This window comes from Schistocerca nitens, chromosome 8 (assembly GCF_023898315.1).
Source record: "Schistocerca nitens isolate TAMUIC-IGC-003100 chromosome 8, iqSchNite1.1, whole genome shotgun sequence".
In the NCBI taxonomy this organism is placed as follows: Eukaryota; Metazoa; Arthropoda; class Insecta; order Orthoptera; family Acrididae; genus Schistocerca; species Schistocerca nitens.
In genome coordinates, this window is record NC_064621.1 from 417,445,006 (window position 1) to 417,466,352 (window position 21,347).

The 21,347-nt window shown below is 39.8% G+C and overlaps 1 protein-coding gene across 1 annotated transcript in view; it reads left to right on the forward strand.

Moving 5' to 3' along the window:
* The window catches only part of LOC126198577 (sialin-like), a 97,919-nt gene that overhangs the window by 42,926 nt on the left and 33,646 nt on the right, over positions 1-21,347 (forward strand). The window contains exons 3-5 of the mRNA XM_049935014.1: positions 2,118-2,351; positions 2,431-2,518; positions 8,299-8,543. Coding sequence (XP_049790971.1) covers positions 2,118-2,351; positions 2,431-2,518; positions 8,299-8,543 — 567 coding nt within the window. The remainder of the gene's footprint in view (positions 1-2,117; positions 2,352-2,430; positions 2,519-8,298; positions 8,544-21,347) is intronic.

The window sequence follows — 21,347 nt, forward strand, 5'->3', positions numbered from 1 at the left end:
TTGTACGCTATACTACCTTCATCTGTATATGTGTGATCGCTATCCCGCGGCTTGTGTCACCTCAGTGCATTAAATAGTACAAATAAAAGAATATTTGAAATGAAAACAAAACTGTCTTGATTAAAATGAGTGGACGCCAGATGTTATTTTTTTCCCACATGATAAGTACTTCTTTTCTCCGTTTTTACACGTATCTGATTGTTTATTCGATTAATACGAAATCAATCAGCCACATGTTCCTGATACACGAAGGTACCTTTGTTCGGCTTGAATTTCATATACTCACTGTACGTTTCAAAGAAATATAGTTTCAAAATTTGATGTTTTGTATGTCTCACAATAAAGGACGAAATGAGCGTAAGACTAAATTGGAGATATTGACTGCAGAGTTATATGTTATCTATCCCACAGGTTTAATCACGTTTACCACCCCTTTTGTGGATGGAATAGTTGCAGTGGTGGGTTAAGATAATAGATAGTTGCTTTATCCCTTATTCTGAAGTGTACAGCACATCTTTACAGCACAATATTTCTAGAAACAAAGGGAACAGTGAGCTTTACATAGCTCAGAATGGTGGTTCTACTGAGAGTCCACTAACAGTAAATAAAAACAAGGCAATACGGGGAAACATTGTGCTTCGTATTAATGAGAGCTTCGAAAAGAAAGAATTAATCCTGACAAAAACGATTTTAGTGTGACACACGATTTCTGGCACGACGATGTTAATGAAAAGATATTTGCTGATAACATTATCAGCAACCCGTGCCCTCTGTTTTTATTTTTTACGATGTTGCCGCTAGTCGTTTCCATAATGGCGTGTGGTGCATGTTACTGGTAATAGTTAACTAGTCACATATTACTGTGGGTCGATGAAAATGTAAGAAAACGACATGTAGGGGACCGCGTTGCATAACGTAGGGGTGTGTGGACTGAGTACTGGAGCTTGAGAAATGGATATTACGATAGTTTTGTCGTGTGAGTTAGTACCTGGCGCCTACAGAGCGGAAGCAAGATTCAGGAATGGACAAGGGAAAGGAAACGGGAAAGTAAACGCTATTACCGGTTGGGAAGAGTTCTACTGCATAAAGATCTGAGAAAGAACACATGCGGAACCTACTTTTTGGACGGGTACAAAGCATTGAGAGCTGAAGCACTGATATGACTTGCTACAAATGGAAAAATGATTAAGCGATGATGAGCAGCAAGGGGCGAGGGAAACTTTTAGACTATCTTCTGAGCGGAACAGAGGTTATACACATATTCAAAGACACAGTGAACTGACTTCGGTTAAGACAAGGGGTAGCAGGTGAATGAGATTATATAATTGCTCGTCGGTGGAATATTTGGAATGAGAACTACGTCGCTAGCAAGAATTCATCGGTAAGAAGAAGGAGCTGTTCAGTGTGTGTGTCGATGTAGAATGGATTCAGGGGCACTGGTGAATACAGATCAGGAGGATGTTGCACTAGGACATTTGGAATAAAAGAATGTATGATGTAGACAATTTCTATAGCCCTGGGTAGAAGCTAATGACTACAGTGGTGTTTTATATTTATATTAATCACATTAATATCCCATTGTAGCACAGACGCAAGTACTGACAGGCCTGACAGTGTATTACTTGGGAAATGGTTGGCGTTGTGTAGTCAAAAGCCAAAACTGAGCTCCTCAACACTTAATTACTTTTGTTTTGGTGCTGACGAGCAAGATATTCAGCACCCGAAATAAAATTGTCATCAAAAGTTGGAGGAGTGCGATTTCCATCCTCGCATGAACATCCTGATTCAGTTTAGTTAGGTTAAATCAAGTGAAGTAAATACTGAGAGAGTTCCTTCAACACTGTCGCTGACCATTTCTTATGATTTGAGTGGACACTACTTTACTAAGGAATGCTACATCGCCACGGACAGAATGTTGACGTATAAACCGTAAGTTTTCTTCTCTTTTTGTTTCATCGAATTTGCGTCATTTTAACTCATTATCAAGCTGTCATCGTTGGTGGTAAGACGACACTGGGATGGGACGTTATGTCACTACAAAAAGATATGTTAGAGCTGAGGCTCGTATCTTTCCCCTGTAGCTGCTGAAAGATTGTGTGTCATATTTTGTGTTTCAGGGAGGACAATTTGAATGGGATGAGGACATGCAAGGTTACATACTGTCCTCCTACTACTACGGGTACGCAGCTGTGAACATAATCGCTGGTTACCTGGCTGCCCGGTACAGCGCCCGTTGGGTTTTCATCACAGGGCTGCTCGCTGCCGGTGTTTTCACGGTCGTGGGTCCTATCTGTGCCGATGCTGGCCCCGTGGTCTTCATGATAACACGCTTACTCGTAGGCACATTCTCAGTAAGTATTGTCCGGATGCGACTCCTATTCTGGAAATCGTGATTTCTAAAGTGCTAAACCTATTACAATATCTTTTCAGGGTGTTATCATACCAGCAATGCACGTGCTACTTGGCAAATGGTTCCCTGAAAACGAGCGACAAAGACTGGGAGGACCCATTTTCTCAGGTAATGTCCGCTGTCAGTTAAGTCTGGGCAATATTCATAATTTTTTGTTAGGGCTGGGGAAGAAAATTTTTCTTTAAATTTTGATTTTGTAAACGCACAGGAGTTATTCTTCAATCAAGGCTTTCTTTCACGAGATAACAAGACACAACATTGAGGAGCTGTGCATAGGTAATTACATCACTTTGTCTCATTGTTGTCAGAGAAGTTAGAAAGAGCCCCGAACGAATTCCGTTTGAGCTAATGCATTTTATCTAAAGAAAATGCTGTCATTATATATATTGCTGTAGTTTAAAATGGTGACATACTTTTTTGCGGTCCCATATGACATCACTCACTCAGAGAACTGCCATAATGATGATGGACGCTGGCAATAGAAATAAATCACACGCAAACCTCAAAAAATGTTCAAAACGAGCAACCCAATATACACGTAGAAAAACGTGTAACAGAAGTTAAATTGTCTCCTCATTAGTATTCCTGTTAAATGTCATCCACTAGCACAGTTAATTTAATTAATTTGAACGAAGTATGTTGGAAAATAATTGTCACTACTAATCATCAATTGTTAAATAGCTTAAGGGTTGCCACCTCAAAATGTGAAAATATAATTTCGGTTTTAAATACTCACCTACTTACTACTTATGATTTTTGTCAGCATGCTAACACTGTTCGAGACAGTTACCACAGCTACAGGGCGACACACTCACAGTTTGGCCCTATGACCAAGAAAACTTACAGAATTTCTCGGCCAACTAAAGAGCATACATAACAACGTTATGTTCACTATGGAAGTGGAAGAAAACGGATGCCTGCCACTCATAGACATTCTGATAAAGAAGAACCTTGTTGATACCCAGGTACATTCCGTCTACATCAAGGAGACATACATCGTCGTGTACCTAAACGCCAATAACTACCAATATCCAGGACAATGCAAATCTGTGCTCATCATTCCAGTACACTGACCGCGAGCTGTATGCATCAGGGAAAGTCTGCTTACCGAGTCACAGCACCTGCTACAGCTGAGCAAGAGGAAGAAAGAAAACATCCAGAAGAAGAAACAAAGCCCTTGGCGTTCTTTCGGTACGCAGGGACATCAACAGCCAAGATTGCCAGGATAAAGGAGAAGCACAATATGACAGCATTTACCTCTCAACGATTAAAATCAGGAAGATGTTTGGAGTAGTCCAAGAACAGTTAGGGGTACGGGAACTTGACGTTACAGCTTCAGTTGCGAATGTGACATGCAGTACCCAGGCTAGACGCAGCGATGCGGCTCGCAGTGAAGTTCAGAACACATCGGGAGAGTTCGGCTCGGCCAAATCGGTGGCAGAGTACGGCATCACATGTTTGTTTTTGAACAGAATAACATACTGTGCCGTGCCAGAGGGTTCTCGGATTCGATTATCAAAGAGACAGTAGAAATAGGAGTACACTATGATCTTTTCAACTGGGACATAGATGTAGCGGGGCAACAGGCAGGAAGCACCAAGACTCGATGTCCAGAACCAGCACCACCCGCGAGGGGACAGGGGGACGGGGGGAAGGGGGGGGGGGTGAGTGGCACCACACCACTGGCAGCGACGTCTATTCCGGAGGCACATGATTGGCCCACCTGTTGGCCGCTCGGCAGAGGTGTCTGCAGCCCAGCTACTATACACGAAACCGACACTTCGCCTGATGATGACGAGTAGAAAACTCGTTGAGTCGCTGCGACAACACGATACCGCGACTCAGCTGGTAACCCGAGAAAATTTTTTTAACGGTCTGTCATATCAACATTGGTGACGCATCTTCAATAAAGAATACACAATCAACTGTGAGGTGTCTACTGTGGACTTTACCATTGTTTACATTTTAGGACGAGTTGTTGAAGGAGTACCGTTATTTGTTTCAGCAAATTACGAACATACTTATTATACTTACTTTATAATTGAGCAGGATGTAATGTGTGGAAAACCGAATGAGTATACAGAGAAGTGTTTGGCAACTAACGTCATCTTAATGGAAAGATATTCTATCACCACAGATACAAACACACGAGAGACTCAGTCGAGAAAACCACAGACAGCCTGCCAAGATTGCCGAATAAAAATTATTTGAATAATAGAATTCGAGGAAATAAAGTAGATTCTTTCTTTCTTGGGGGCTTTGTCGCGCTCCAACGCGGGGTCGGCTTTGTTATTATGGAGTTGGCAGTGTTAATTGCAGAGGGTGGCCGGCTGCCCTTCCAGACGCCACCCTGACCCCCCGGGACGGAAGCAGTGTACCCTAGCTGTTTGCATCTAGGGTAAGTCATGAAATAGTGCGAACGTTTTCAAATGTCTGTGAGTCGTGCAACTGAGGCGGAACTTGGGGACCAGCCTGGTATTCACGTAGCGGGATGTGGAAAACCGCCTAAAACCACATCCAGGCTGCCCGGCATGCCGGCCCTCGTCATTAATCCGCCAGGCGGATTCGATCCTGGGCCGGCGCACCTACCCGAGTCCACGAAGCAGCGCATTAGCGTTCTCATCTACCCTGGCGGTTAAGACATAAGGTAGATTATTTGGGAGAAAATTCTCTATGAAGCACCTGTCACCTTGTTGCCAATGAAATGTGTACCTCGAAGGATGCTACCATTGTTATATCTGTAACCATTCTGATCCACAGTTCAAGTTTTTGTTTCTGGTCAGCGGCACAATCGTCGCACTGCAGTCGCTGGTGGCGGCGTAAAATTCAAAAATGCAAGATGATGAAAAAAATAAAAATTTATAATTTAAAAAATCCATATTATTCTGAAATATCACGTACGCCAAGATAGCTTGTAAATCTTTTTACTGATTACCAGTTTCGACAGATCTGTGCTGTCATCATGAGATGTTTAACACATTAACAAAAGTGCATGATTTTTACAAAATTGAAAGTCGCATAGTGATGTTGCGTCATTTTGCAATAAAAGGAAGCAAGGAACGTCAACAAGCCAAACATAAAAACCCGACAAATACAAAACATACATCGTGTTGTGCTGATGTCCTAGCATACTTGTCCACTTAATGGCCACTATAGTGTTAACTGGATGAGTGTGCTAGAATATCAGTACAACACGATGTATGTTTTATATTTGTGGTCTTTTTATGTTACGATAGATAAGGAGGACTTGGCTTGTTATGTTACAGATAAGGGCGTTGATGCCGTCATCTGGGATGGTGACATCATGGGTAGGTCACTGACCTCATGAATGTAAAGAAATTAATACTTGTTGACATGTAAACGAAGCGAGTTAGAATGTTTGTAGATATACTTCTGCCGTGTGGAGTGAACTGGTGGAATAGAAGTTACCCCTCGCCCCCCTTCCTCCCCACTCTTTACAAAAAATGAGAAAAAGTGCCCAACGAATGGAGCGAAATTTTGAATCCAGAATTGATATGAATCAGTATATTATGCTATAACAGACCATACATGCACTGAGACTGAAGATCGCCACGTTTAACAGTTGCTATGATTTTAGGTTATTGCTAAGGAATGTAAGTTGTTTATGCAAATAAAGAACTGAATATTCATTTCGACGATTAGTCATTTGTCTCAAACTACTCCGTTTAACATCTTATACTATTTTTCAACAGTTCAGTGCGTGAAACAATTGAGGACACATTTCTATATACTTGCTACGAGCTTCGCGCTTACGAACAGTGATGAACACATCAGGTTACAATGTGTATGCGAATGCAGTGGTTTAAAGGACTCATGAGCAGAAGAGGAAGGATAGTAAGTAGGAATAAAATTTAACATCTTATCGAGACTTGGACCATGAAAAGGCAGAGCACTATTGGCAATGGAGAACAACGGCGAAAAGAACTGGCTGTCACTTCATAAAAGGATCGATCCCTGCACTTCCACTCCATCTTCAGACAGAGAGTTCGGGAAAACAGAGGAAGGTGGCTTCGGAGGAACTGTGAACCATTTCCTCTCAAATATGTGTTCATGGTCACCGATCATATGTGCATTAGTTTAGATGATTGTCTGAACTTCGGAGTTCTTTGCGAGAAAAGATGGAATACATAATTTTTATATGTGAATCCTAGATTACTACAAAGTGTGACTACTTAAAATAGCAACTGCTGTGTTTGGGGAATGTGAAACGTTTCGCTCTAGAATTTATAGTACAAGAGGAGGGGGTGGGATATTACTGTTATGAAAACTTTTCCCAATTGATTACTATGCAATTCCATGACGGGCGAGGGAAACCTTTAAAGATGGGAAACTTAGAAAAAAAATGGTAAACGAAATTAATGATTACTGTCAAAAGGTATAAATTACGTTTTCACGCAGTTATCAGGTTACTGCCTGTTAATATCAAGCCACTGAAGCGACCGCGGACGTCATTGTTCGAAGGTAATTGACCGACCAGCCTAACGTGATTCTTACGTAAAAAAATTACGTAAAGAATGAAAAGATATGATCGGCAACTCGATTTCAGGGGGTTCTGCTTTATGGTGTTGAATGAGTAACGAGAGAAAATGTAATGTGTTTTGTCGTTCTACCCACGAATAATTCGTTACCAGTCCTTTCTTTGTGGCTTCTAAAAAGAAAGATGGAAATGTTCATACAAAGTTATGCTTATTATCGTGGGATACGATACTGCAATTATTAAATTCCATTTACACATTTCCAAAATAATCTTCTATTTTATCTAAAGTGTACGGTTTCATTTATTTTACAGCAAAAATATACAGAGCTCGTTTCCGTTTGGCGTCTTCAGTGAAACACTCCGAGCAAACGCTTTTACTATGATTTTAGTTACGAAACTTGTTTTACATAGAGAAAGAAAAACAGGAATTTACTGTGTATACAGCATTAATATATTACTATTGGTATATTTTCATCTCACACTTAAGACGGTTATGAAGCTACGCAGCGGCGATGCATATGTGTGTTTCATTGTTAGCACATATAACGCTGTACGTGTTAGAGTGGAAGGCGATACTCCTCATTCGACATTCTCCTTAGCACATTTTTCAACATGATAACATCATTATTATCACTTACAGCCTTGAATGTATGGGCCACCTTCACAGTACAAAAAATAGTTCCTATCCCGTCTTGGCTGTTGATCAATGTCGCCTAACGTGATGGGTAGAGTCTCTTCACAATTAACACTCGCCTGAAGATGGCTGTAAGGTTGTCAGCCGAAATATCGTGGAAAGAAGTCGATGAGATCCGGCTGCAATCCCGAAATCTTATGGAAACTTTAACGTGGCTTGCAGAGCTCATTACTACTCGCTTACTGACCGAGGCAGAGGGGAGAGAAAAACAGAGAGAGAGAGAGAGAGAGAGAGAGAGAGACAGAGAGAGAGAGAGAGTGAGAAAGAGAGAGAGAGAGAGAGAGAGAGAGAGAGAGAGAGAGAAGTAGTTTAACAGTTCGGGAAATCATCAGAACCCTGTCTGATTTGATTCCCTGATGTACATATGCCTTTGTTGTGGTGTTGCATGGTGTCACAAGAAACGTTCTGAGGTTATTTTTGTGGTGTTCGGTCTCATGTGACATTTGTCCATAACAAGCAGATGATTATTTAAAGCACTTACTTCCTACCTGATGAAATACACTTAGACAATTATAATTTTGGGGAAAACGAAGGAACTTACATAAGGGAGTGATGGCGTTACTCACCTGTTTTTTAAAATTTAATCAGTTTTTCTTAATGGTCTTACACAAACAGTACTTTTTCTGTACAATAATGCGTTTTAATAGCATATATAAGATATAATGGATATCTAATTTCTTTCATTTCATTTTGCAGCGGCATACTTGGGCACCGTAATATCAATGGCTTTGTCAGGAACCATTGTGAAGAACCTGGGCTGGTACTCTGTGTTCTACATTTTCGGCGGCGTCGCAATAGCTCTAGTGATTCCATGTTTGTACTTTATCTACGATGAGCCTGAGTCGCACCCTAGGATCACAGAGAAAGAAAAGGACTTTCTTTTGACTCACACTGGTAGAGATCTGACAGAAAGCAAAAAGAAGAAGGAGCTTGAAAAGGAGGTAAGTAGCCTGACGCCGGAGATTTGAAACTGAGAGCTGCGGCATGCCGTCGCAGGTTGTAAATACACAACATTTGTTAACTGCAACCACATAAGCCGAAATTAACATAATAGACATGCCTGTAATTGCTACTAAACCTAAAAATGTTTACTTCAAGCATCCAAAACTGTTTGAAAGACGGGAGGTCTCGTGTAGTATTGTGGCTGGGAGACGTCGAGTGATGGGCTAATGATAAGTTCACATCACGGAAGACCGATGCGCATTTTCAAATCGCCCGTTTATACATCAAAACATTCAACAACCGATCACACGAGCGCGCCAATTTATACATACAGATGAACATGCGTTAATATACGGTTAGAATGGTAGATGTCGCCCGTGCGCTGCTCAGTTGACCGTGTGTCCCCGTCGTATCTTCTATCGTGTGTGTGTTCTTTTGTTTTCCTTTTTCTGTTAAATTTGTTAATGGATTTTGAACATCACCCATATAATCAGCCTCAGACCCTTAGAAAACAAAAATCATATCTTACCTCCATTGCAATTGAACTTAAGTCAATGATCTAAGCAAATTAACATATTCACCACCGGTATTTATAATGTAAAAAAATTCTACTTTCTTACATTGTTGTTTGACTTTCTATTATAAAATCGTATAGGAGCTTATACACTTTTTGTCTTCTTCTGTTGGTAAAAGAATCTTAATGTTTGTTGGTAAAGCATTTACACAGGTCAATCAGATACTTATTAGTTTTGTAGTTTCTTGATCCCTTCTGTAGTAGCCGAAGAAAGTGCGATCAACATCTGCCTCACAACCGCATTGGAATTAACAGGATGTGATCATGTTGAGGCGGTAGAGATGATGCCGGAATCTCCCATTATTGAGCACAAGTCACCCCATGGACACTAATTTATTTTTTGGACGTTGAGGAAAGTAAGTGAAACCGAAGGCAAGAATATTGACGTCGAGCTACTGATGAATGAATTGGAAGAAATATAGCGTCGTAAATGTCAAAAATATAATTTTGGGACGGCGAGCTTGAATTGATCTTCTATGAGGAAAAGATTAAAAAAAAAAGTAGGCAAGAAAAACTTAATGGTTAACAGCTGAGGCCTATACTTTTGTTCATATCATTCAGTCTGCATATTCAAGTCTACCTTAATAAATAGATGGTCAATTTAGCTTGAATCTCAACCACTGATGAAATGAGTCGTCCACTATGTGTAGCATTTATACCTTATGAGATATCCTTATAAGAGATCTTGATGTGTAATTCGTCTCTTATTCCAACATAGTTGTGAACTATTGTAATTACCTTTACAATGTGTTCGGCGTCGTCCACATTGACATCTCATGGTCTAAGTAGTATTCTCCACTCAGTACACGCTATACTGAAAATACACTCAGCATACCTATGTGCTAAAGCTAGCCGACAGTTATATAGTTTTTATTCATAGTTTAGCTGCTTTTCGCCATAGGGATTCATTGAATTTTCCATCAGCCCAAATTCTTCGTCAACTACTATCACATAACGAAGTGCCATGTAGTTTTCTGTTAGAGATCTTTGTTTTGGTACATCCTACCATTTTTCATCGAGTTTTTCATCTAGGGTGGAACCTCTGAAAATTCCTGAGTCGCTGTCTCTTCCATAAGAGCGAACGTCTACCAAGATAAAGCGACAGTCAGAGTCACACGGCGCCAACAGAAATACAGATAAAAAAAAAGAAGTAATTGTACCTGAAGCCTCCATCTAACGAATAGATCGCCATCAACGATGTCACATATCCTCACTCCATGAGACACTGCAGAGATGTTGAAATTTAATCTAGGAGATTGGCGCAAAGTCTAAACACGCTCTCTTTCCCTCTACCGGCCAGTACTGGCGGTGAAAATTTCTTCTACCTCGAGTCGGACGCTACCGCATCGTAATGCATTAGCGGCGTGGGCTACTGCAGTGAATTACTGCTTAATGGTCTACAGACGAGGGCCCGCGCTGCTGAAAATTATAACTACATGAGCAGCAGCTCGCAAGAAATTTTATCAGACCTGTGGTTTTCAACCGGAAATTTGCTAACGACAGAAGCCACACTCCTTGAAAAATATGGGAGGTTTTATACTAAATCCAACTAACAGAGAAGTTTTACAGATACCCAGATTCACAAGTTTTCCTCTTCATTACAGTCGCAGCACTGGTGTGTCCTGTATGCCTTCACGTAACCCTTATATAGGGACTGCCTACATCTTACATTTGGGTACGAAACCCTCTAACTGCACCAGTAAGCAATTTGTTTCACAATATTTAAATTAGTCAGGCATTAACTGAAAATGTAGATGCATCAATAAAACAGATGCGTCGATCAAAATCGTACCAAGTACACGATTCTCAATGGATGTAGTAAGTGTCTTGCTTACAATCCATCACTTTATACAATGAAAGAAATGAGTTTTCCTCATTTCTTCTCTTGGACAAATTCACCGCCTGGGCCATCACAAACCGTCTGGTGTATAACCCGCACTAGACCAGGTTATTCTTTTCGCCCAGCGGTCCACCTTAGTCACCCTACCACCGTGATACTCCAGTACTATGAACGAAGAAACTCGTCTAACTTGGTGAAGTCAAGTCGATGACGTTTGCTACTGGGCTATGGGACGCTTGCACCTGCTTTACCCGGTTCTCCTTCCATCGCTGATCCATCATTGCAACTAGACGTTGGTTTCACCTTTTACAAGATGCTCTTGCGGCCGCTCATCGATTATGCAGCTGTCGCCTGAGGTAACGCTGCGGAACAGCATGTCGCTCTGTTCCAGCGAGTTCAAAACTGGGCTCTTAAGAAGGAACTGTAGTTACCTCCAGACTCTCCGACAGAGCTGGTTCACCTGGTGGCACGTGTCACTTACTCACAGGAGCACTTCCACGAAATGTCGTGAGTCTTCTTCGACAGGTCAGAAGACTCTTAGGACAGATCCGGCCACTGGGACACAAAGATAATCGGCGCATCAGCACCAGCTAGTGAGATTTTCTGTGCAGTTGAAGTGTTGGCAAGTACCAGAAGGAAGGGAAGGAAACAGAAAGTCAAAATGACATCCATGCATGAGGTGGAATAGTCGACGACTCGAAGATAAAACGAACACCCAAGAGGTTTATTCTGCACCAAACTCTGGGAAGAAGTAAACCGGGCGAGATCTCTCAGCTGCTGTAGAAGAAGTCCTCGACCCGCTGTGCACCTAGAGCGTTAGTGCGCTACCTGTCCAGCAAGAAATGATGAGACCAATGACTAACAGTTAACGCCTGCTAAACGCGTTGTGCCACAGTTGTAGTTACAACTGGAGGTATAGCGCGACGTGCTTGGTATCCCACACCTGGGAGGTCAGCATTTCCGTTTATGTTAGCAGCAGGAACCAGTTCTGGATTAGTAAAATGCGTTATCGCCTGAAGAAGGCGACAAAATGGACCGCTGAAATACTGTGTAAAAATGATTTTATCATTCGGCTGCTGACACGACAAGAATATCGTAAGCTGTAGCTTGCCTTCTGCAAGCATGATATAGAGCTTTAAATGCAACAGTACATCAAGGAATTCGGGCAGTGATTGCGGTCTTCTTCCAGAATTCTATTCAAAGCGATGGGACACTTATGTCACATCAGTATGAGGCTGGGTGCCCGCCTTTTCAATGTAGGCAAATCTGGTCTTTGGCATATTGAGAGGTGTGTTGGTATTTTCCTCAGTAAGCCGTCAGAGACTGACCGCAACATTCGTGACACGGTAGTTTTTCTTGAATATATTCTTATTTCGAATATAATAAATTTCCTTGAGACCGAAAAGCTTCTGTCCACGAGTCAATACGGTTTTAGAGAGCATCGCTCGTACGAAACTCAGCTTACCAACTATGGATGAAGAGCGACAGGCAGATTCCATATTTCTAGATTTCCGGAAAGAATTTGACACGGTGACCCACTGCAGACTGTCAACGAATATACGACCAAATGGAATAGATTCCCAGATATGTGTTTGGCTCGAAGACTTCTTAAGTAACAGAACCCAGTACGTTGTCCTCGACGGCTAGTACTCACCAGAGACAAAGGTACTGTCATGAGTGTCCTAGGAAAGAGCAATAGGACTGTTGTTATTTTCTGTATACATAAATGATCTTGCGGACAGGGTGCTCAGCAGTTTACGGATATTTGCTAATGATGCTGTGGTGTACAGGAAGGTGTCGAAGTTGAGTGAATGTAGGAGGACATAAAGTATCTTAGACAAAATTTCTGCTGTGCTGCGAATCATAAACAGCATTTCAGGTGGGGTTTTCCAACACGTTAACTCTCGTCTTCGTACTGCTGTTGTGACCTAACATGCTCGACAGAGTGTCAACATGTTGCTTCGGCTGTTCGATCACCACATCTGTCTCCAATCGAGCACATATGGGACATCATTGGAAGACGACTCCAGCGTCATTAGCAATCAGTATTAACCGTCTCTGTATTGACCGACCAAGTGCAACAGCCATGGCTCTCCATCCCATAAACTGACATCCGGCACTTGTACAACACAACTCATACCATTTGCATGCTTAAATTTAACATTCTGACGGTTACGCTGGTTGTTAGTGTATCAGCATTTCACATTTGCAATGACTTATTTCGCGATTACGTTAACCTGTGATCTTGCAATGTTAATCCCTTAAACATGTTGCTCTCGAGACTTAATTACCGAGATTTCATTACTGATTCCCACTTCATGCAACTGTTTTTTATAGGCACTAACCACCCTCCTTCACCTCTGGTAACGCCAAGTGAACGTCAGGTTGCACCGTAGTTCGGAATCCACATTCACTACGGCTGGAGTAGAGACGGTTTAGATTGGGCCATGACACACAAAAGTCATGGCAAACAGAAACTCTGCCCCTAGCGAACTTCCTTACCGTAGAAATTTTATTTTATTTAATAAACCAGGTATCATACAAAATACAGGGCAACATTTTATTTGAAGTTGAGTGACTGAAAAATTTGGTGTCGGGCTGGGATTTGACCCTTCTGAGACGATTTAGTTCCATCACCGTTGTTTTCCACAAGATTCCTAACTCCTCAACGTCTCGACGAAACGTTCATACATGAGTTCGACTCCTGGTCCGGCACAAATGTGTACATCCAGTTATTTCAAGCTCTAATATGTGGACAGAAATAACTGAGAAGGTTGAGAGACGAATGTTCTGAAAGTTATTTGCTCTGACTTGATCGTTCGCTCATTCACGAGCATTCAGATGTTTACCTGCTTTTTGCTCAAAACTGAATGTGATGCCCTCTGTTATAAAAAGGTTGTACTGAAATTGCTACTGCGAACAGCGTGTCTCGGTACACATATTCAGGTAAAGACAAAACTGACTGGCGTTCACTGTACAGGAAATTAAATCGTTACCGTGCACGTCCAAAATTTGAAACACTGACATTACATAACTACACTATGAAACACACACTGTTCACTGACTCATTAAAAATCTAAACTCAATAGAAAAGTTTAAAATCCGCGCAGTGGAAATGTGAGATGAGAAAGGAAAGAACCAACAAAATATGAAAAGAACCTCACCTAAAGAATTACCGCGTAATCGCAGCAACAGCACAGCATGAAGAAATCACGCCAGATAAGATACGCTAAATTAAAACTAAACTACTGGGAGAAATAGTGAGATGATTTTTCCTACTAAAAAAAAAAAAAAAAAAAAGTTCTGACTTGAAATGTGAATATTAATTCGTTCGTTACAATGACTATGGCAGATTTTAAATTTTTATTTCACAAGAACATAAAAATCACAGAAAACCGAAAACTTTACTTACTTTCCAAAGTCTTTCAAGGTAGTGCCTTTAAGATTATGCAAATTGAAATGAATTAAACTGAAATGACCTAAGCTGAGGTGGGGAGGTACGCGCCAGCAATAATTAGTACCTTAAACACATATTCATAATGCAAATCCATTCGCTCTGTTTCGTAAATGGTGCGTCTATAAGTTCTTCCATCAGATTAATAATTCCTAACAATTTTATTCAGCGAAATCCTTCTCCAATATGCACTATACTAGATGTTCGGCCAACTTACCCCATGTCCAACATTTGACTACCCTCTGCGCTACACTTGTGCCATAGATTCTCAAGTTCAGAGATACTACTTTCACTGCCATAAGCGGACTATTCCCCAGATGTCACACGCAACTGCTTCGCTCTCGTAACATGAAATTTCCACTCATTCTGAAACTATTCGTAAATAAATGTCCAGTCCACCTATATATGTCCACCTTTCATAATCCACCCTCCCCCCATTTGATAAAATACGCTTTTATGTTGTCCTACAATGTGAAAACTACAAGATAGACAAATGCATAAAATTTTACAAAGCATATAAATTGAAAACATGTACATAAAGTAATTGAACATGTGGTTTTTCGTTAAAAGTCTGTACACAGGGTATTTTCAAATTCTGACTAAGCACACAACTGAAACACTTATTCATCACGCAAAAATGTCATTGCAGAATGGAAGTCATTGCAGTCCATATAAATTCCTACCACAAATAACATCTGAAAAGTCCATGATTTGCCTCAATCACTATGCAGCACTATATTTGTGTATGAGACTGACATTTCAGTCTCTTGATGTCCACTAGTGAAGTAACATCACCAATATCGCAGTAGACTGACTAGTGAGGGCTGGAGTTCAGCAAAACAACCAGCAAAAACTTATCTTCAAGTGCAACGTCAAACACTGTTTTCAGTCTGGCCTAGCGTCCAACAGAAACTCCTCTGGGAGTGGAACATTCAACAGTAGCTGAAGTCTGATCGAGCGACCAGCATAAAAAATTGTCTTCTGCCAACCATAACTCATGTTAGCAGTGGTGAAGACTCAAGATCAGGAAAGTTACTAGAACTCCTTCGCTGACCACCATAATACCTTCCATAACAAATTAACATCTTGTGCAATATAAATTCCCACACTCATTGAAAATTGTCTCTTGCAATACCGACTGAGTTTTTTGGCTGACAAGTAAACTGTCTCTTGCCTGCTAATGTCACATATTGGAGATAAAACTAAGTGATACACAGAAAATCACAGTGCACATAACGACACAGTCCTTCAGTCATTAATCAGAAAGAAAGTTATACCTAATCTCAGAGAAGTGTTTACTAATTGTTTTATCGCTCGCACTTGCAAAAATATTATGAAGTATGAAAATGATACAAAATCTCTTTACATGACACAGGATTATTTTCCACAAAAAAGAATTTCATAAACATATCTAAGAGATTACATAAAACATGAAATACGCACTTATACAATATGTAGATAATAATGAAAATTCAAATATTCACAATAAACTTTTCATGATAAAGCAAAAGGTATGATACATACATACACGCCCGAAATTTTATGGAACATATTATAAATTGTCATCTTTATATTTAAACAATGGAAAGCAAAAAATGTGTAGCCTATCACTTGTATGTATATTCTTCGGTACCAAAATTATTCTGCTTTAAAATTTCAGATATCTGCTTTGGATTCATGATCATATGTTTAGGGAAGGGAAAAGGGAGCTGTCATAGAGTCATGTGTCAACAAATCATGCTCACCCAAAATAGTCAAACATCGCCATGTGTGCATCAAATATATATTTCATTATCTATACTTTAAAAATTCCTCAAATTACTTCCACCCTTCAACATCTTAAATTGCACAGAAACCACTTCCAAAATCTGTTATTTATCACTCACATTCTCCTAAAATTTCATCTTTCAATCATGTAACTTCCATAGTATTCCCATTATACCTCAAACATCGCTCAAATTCATACCTAAACGTCAGGATATCCACATTATTAAAACCAGAAACTCAAAACCTTTTTTTCATTTTGCTGCACACTTTTCAGATCATCACCTCATTCAAAACCATATTTTTTAATCAATCCTTATATCTCGCATTCTCTTCAGATCATTTATTTAACTCTAATTTTTTCCACCATGGTTAACCATCATCTTAACATATACCCCTAGTAGCTTATTGTTAACTCATGAGTTTCTATCTTATATATGTATTGATTAAAGTATAGAAATCACACTAAAATTAGGTCGCCCAGAGTGGCCGCACACTTAGAGGGGCAATGTCGCGGACTGCATGGCCCCTCCCGCCAGAGGTTCGAGTCCTCCCTCAGGCATGGGTGTTTGTGTTGTTCTTAGCATAAGTTAGTTTAAGTAGTGTGCAAGCCTAGGGACTGATGACCTCAGCAGTTTGGTCCCTTAGGAATTCACACACATTTGAACATTTGAGCTAAAATTAGAGTAGCACATCACACTCATTCACACAGCACAGAAAAAAGCAAATCATCTAACTGCAAGCAAAAGGAGCGTTAAGCAAACTATACAACATGACATCTTAAAGAAATTTCATCACTAAAGAAACACCCAAAAACACAAAATCATAGAAAAGTAAGTTTTCATAGTATATTCAACAGTGTATCACATCTTAACAAAACTTGGTTTAACCAGTGAAAAATGTATTGCATATCAACATAAATCAATCTGCCAGGCAAGTGAAGAAAGATGACACTGAGACATAAAAGATGAAAAAATATATGATTATCTAAACTACTTTACTTAGACTGCTGTACCATGGTACTGCCTACACTAAATAAGTGTTTTATATTAAGTTAAAAGTGTTTGCTGGAAAAGACTGTTAGTAATTACTAACTTTCTCGTTTCTGTGACAGATTACTCTCTAATTTTTCATAGTTTTTGAGTAAGTCTCCCCCAATGACCTTTCAGAGTGTAAACATTTTTCTTCATGAACTTTCAAGAGGTTTGGTGAACAGAAAAGGATAAAAATTAGTTCAAAATCTAAAGTTTACAAAAGTAATTAAAAAATTTTGCAAGTAATACTGCTGCCATGCACAAAAAACATCACTCACAAGAAATGTAGTACTGATGGCCAGTGAAAGCAACTAAGTGGCGAACTGAATTCTATCTAATATTTTACTAACTCATACATCAACTCTTTCAGATGTTCAAGCAAAAACTTTCATAAAGAGTGTGTAAATCATTTCATATCATTCAAGCATTTCATATGACATCAACACTTATTCACTTCTTAGCTTGCAACCTATTAAATGTTACATTCTTCCAGCATTATGCGACAACAGAAAACAGAGTCCCTAACCCATCCCTATTCATCATTACCTCAAATATCATAATGTATATCATACTACTCATCATATACTTCATCATCCATCATCATCAAAATATAATACCAACAGCTTCAACACACAAGTAATCTCTTACCTCAAAAAACTTCATTACTCTCCAATATGATACTTATTCTCTGCTTAGTCTTCACAAATCGATAGATAAGAAAAACTACATAGTTAGCTGCTTACTAAGAAAATCACTTGTACTACTACCACCATTCGTCACTCAAAGCCAAGGAACTGGACTAATGTTTATTGTTGTTCCTTTACATACTTCATGGAATTGTATATGACACTCTCAATATACTTGTTTGTCACATACGAATGTAGTAGAAAACAAACTTTCATTGAATATCTAATGATCCACATAAAATTACACACATCTCACTGTCTACAATATCAGGTATTGCCAACATAATATTTAGTAACCAAATTTGTTTATGTGTGATACATGGTGCATTCATTTGGATTTCCTTGTTAATAGTGTTTCAACTTTTATTGGGTTCTCATGCCCTATTGTTTTAATTCTGTACGCTCCATTGTAGAAAAGGAAGAATTTTTGAGTAGGAGACTTACCTTTACTTGATAGTGGATGAGATTTGCACAACTTGTTAACCTCTTTCATTATACATTGTGATGGGGTTGAAAGTTGAGAATATAATGAAATAAATATTGGCTGGATCTGTATCTCTTTAACATATGCAGCCCAATTGCATCAAAACTGACGATTTTCATCTGATATGACCTTGTCAACATGTTGTATGGGGTGTAAAAAGTTCTTAATGAATGCTTTGGACGCTGTTTTAGCTGTAGCCTTACGCAAAAGGGTCAGTGATGTAAATTTAGATGTCTAGATGTCAACTCCACTGCAATGAAAACATAAGAAAAACAATTTCTGGATTAACTAGTGGTCCTAATATATCTACAGTTGCTAATTTTTTAGCTTTTAGCTGGGAAACAGTGGGGCACAATGTGAGATGGTGGAAGGTTTGGCTTTTTGACAGAGGTTACACTTCACAAGTACTTTTCGTATTCTTTTCTCCATGCTGTTAAAATAGCATATGGTTTGTAATTTGAGGAAACATTGCCACTGTTCGAAATGCACATAGCTTAAATGCCTGTACCATATCAACTTATTGAAAAACTCCTCTGGAACACACACCACCCAAATTATACCATTTACAGTGCTAAGTTTAAAGAAGATACCATTTCTGACAAAATTGTCTAACAGCTGTATTTCTCCTGGGGGATTTCTCCTAATGTGATCTTCATTTTGTTCTTATGCTATGTTGAGTACTGAATTTGAGATAAAGTTTTCGAAAGCTACTTTTTGTATATAAATCAAGGTTAAATTTATGTCCTGTAAAGTATCTGTGTTGTTATCAGATAAACCAGCTGGGGTACAAGGTAAAGCTTCAGCAATGATGCTGTCTTTTCCAAGAATGTAGCATATAGTGTAATTAGGTTCCTCCAAAGTTAGTGTCCTACGACATAATCTTTCACTGTTGAACTTGCAGGTGATTAAAAACTGTTAGGATTTGTGGTCTGAATAAAATTTTGTATGCTTGCTGAGTACACAGTATCTTAATTTCGTAAATGACCAGACAATGGCTAAGGCCTCTAATTCTGTGACTGCATAATTTCTTTCTGATTTACTTAACACCCTACTGGTAAGCACAATAGTCTTTTGGAAAATGATACCATTCTCAATGTGCCCTTGGAAAAGATGAGCTCTGAGTCCCATTTTGGAAGAATCTGTAGATAAGCAGAAATCTATTGAGATCAGGATGAGCTAAAATAGGTGCAGTGAGCAATGCCTCTTTTAGTGTACCATACTCTGATTGTGCTTGATCATTCCAATGTCAAATGGTGCTTTTGCCTGCCAAAGACCTTAATGTTGGTGTAGTCAATATTTTGAATTTAAAAAATCAATGGTAAAAATTTACTTCTCCTAAAAAGCTTCCGACTTGTCATTTACTAGTAGGTGGTGGGATTGCTCTGATATGTTCTGGTGAAATGATATGGCCTAAAAATTTTATACTAATCTTACCGAAATTTGATTTTTCTAAGTTTACTGTCAAACCTGAATCTTCAAAAATTTCCAAATTTTTTTTAAGATTTTGTTGTGTGTTGACCAATTTTGGTCTACTATCAAAATATCAACATTGGTGTTGATATATCTCTTTAGATCAGGGCTTAACAACTGGCCGGTTTTGAGCACGAGTACTCGCGTCTGCTCAGGCACCTGCTCGCGAGCAGCTGCAAGGTCGTGGAGTGGGAAGGGAGGGGAGGGAGGGGAAATGCGCGCGCACGTTTGAATAGGGCCGCAGCGTGCCTATTGAATTCGCGCCGACTGTGCAACGTCTAAAGTACTACGATCAGCTCGTAACAGTCACTTCGCTGGTTAAGAATCATGTGAAGGCGCCGTTGTGTAACCCCAACCATGCTTTCGCAGTTCAACCCCCATTGGGAGGAATCGTATCTGTTTACTGAAAAAGATGGTGTTGCAAAATGATTAGTATGTCACAAAACGCTGAATTCTTTTACGAAATTTAATTTGCAGCGACATTATATGTCGTACCACGCGAAAGACTACGGACGTGGAAAATGTGATTGACCAGATCGTGCACAGGAAGTTATTAAACTTAAAAGGAAGCTATCCGACGAAGATCTGGACGATCAAGAAAAATCAACTGAGGCAGCTCTCAGAGTGGGTTACAAAATTGCTTTGCTTTTAGCAAAATCCCTGCGCCCCTTAACTGATGGCGATTTAATAAAAGAATGTTTGGTAGCTGAAGCCGAACATTTGTGTCCATCTCAAGTTGAATAGTTTCTGATTGTGCCATTATCTAACATGACCATTATGCGTCGCATACAGGACGTGGCAGACGACGTCCAGAGCCAGTTTGCAAATATCTATAAAGATTTTATGGCGTATTCTCTAGCTCTGGACGAAAGTGTTGATATCACTGGAACAGCGCAGCTTGCCATATTTATTAGAGGTGTTAATAGAGATCTTCAGGTGAGGGAGGAGCTCCTCGATGTAGTAGCCATGAAGAACACTACAACCGGAGGTGATATTTTAAGTAGTGTTGAAGAAAGTGTTGAAAATATAGGATTGTCGTGGAATTCTTTAGTTTCAGTGTCTACAGATGGTAGAGACATACACTAAGCTAATAAAATTATGAGGCACGTGTACATTCTCCTTTATTTGTTTCATTTGTTGCAGTAATAATTCGTGAGTGATATCCCTGCAGGTGGCCGCGGATTTACATCGACTGGCGGCAGCTGTTGTGTACCCCACGTGACTCTCCCCACTCTCCGCTCTGGTCCGGTAGTGGGGGTATCATGCTCGCGCTGCTCCGTGCTCGCGCCTTGCTGCTCACAGCTTGCTCCGCGAGCACGTATGTTGTGAAGCCCTGCTTTAGATGGTGTGGGAGAGTAATATTTATAATATTTATTCCATCAATAATTGCTGCTGATGAGACTTTAAACTAAAGGGCAGTTTACAGAACTCGGGACACATTCCAAAGCACAAAAATGCTGTGTACTTCTTGCAGTTAGGATGTAACTCTATTTGCCA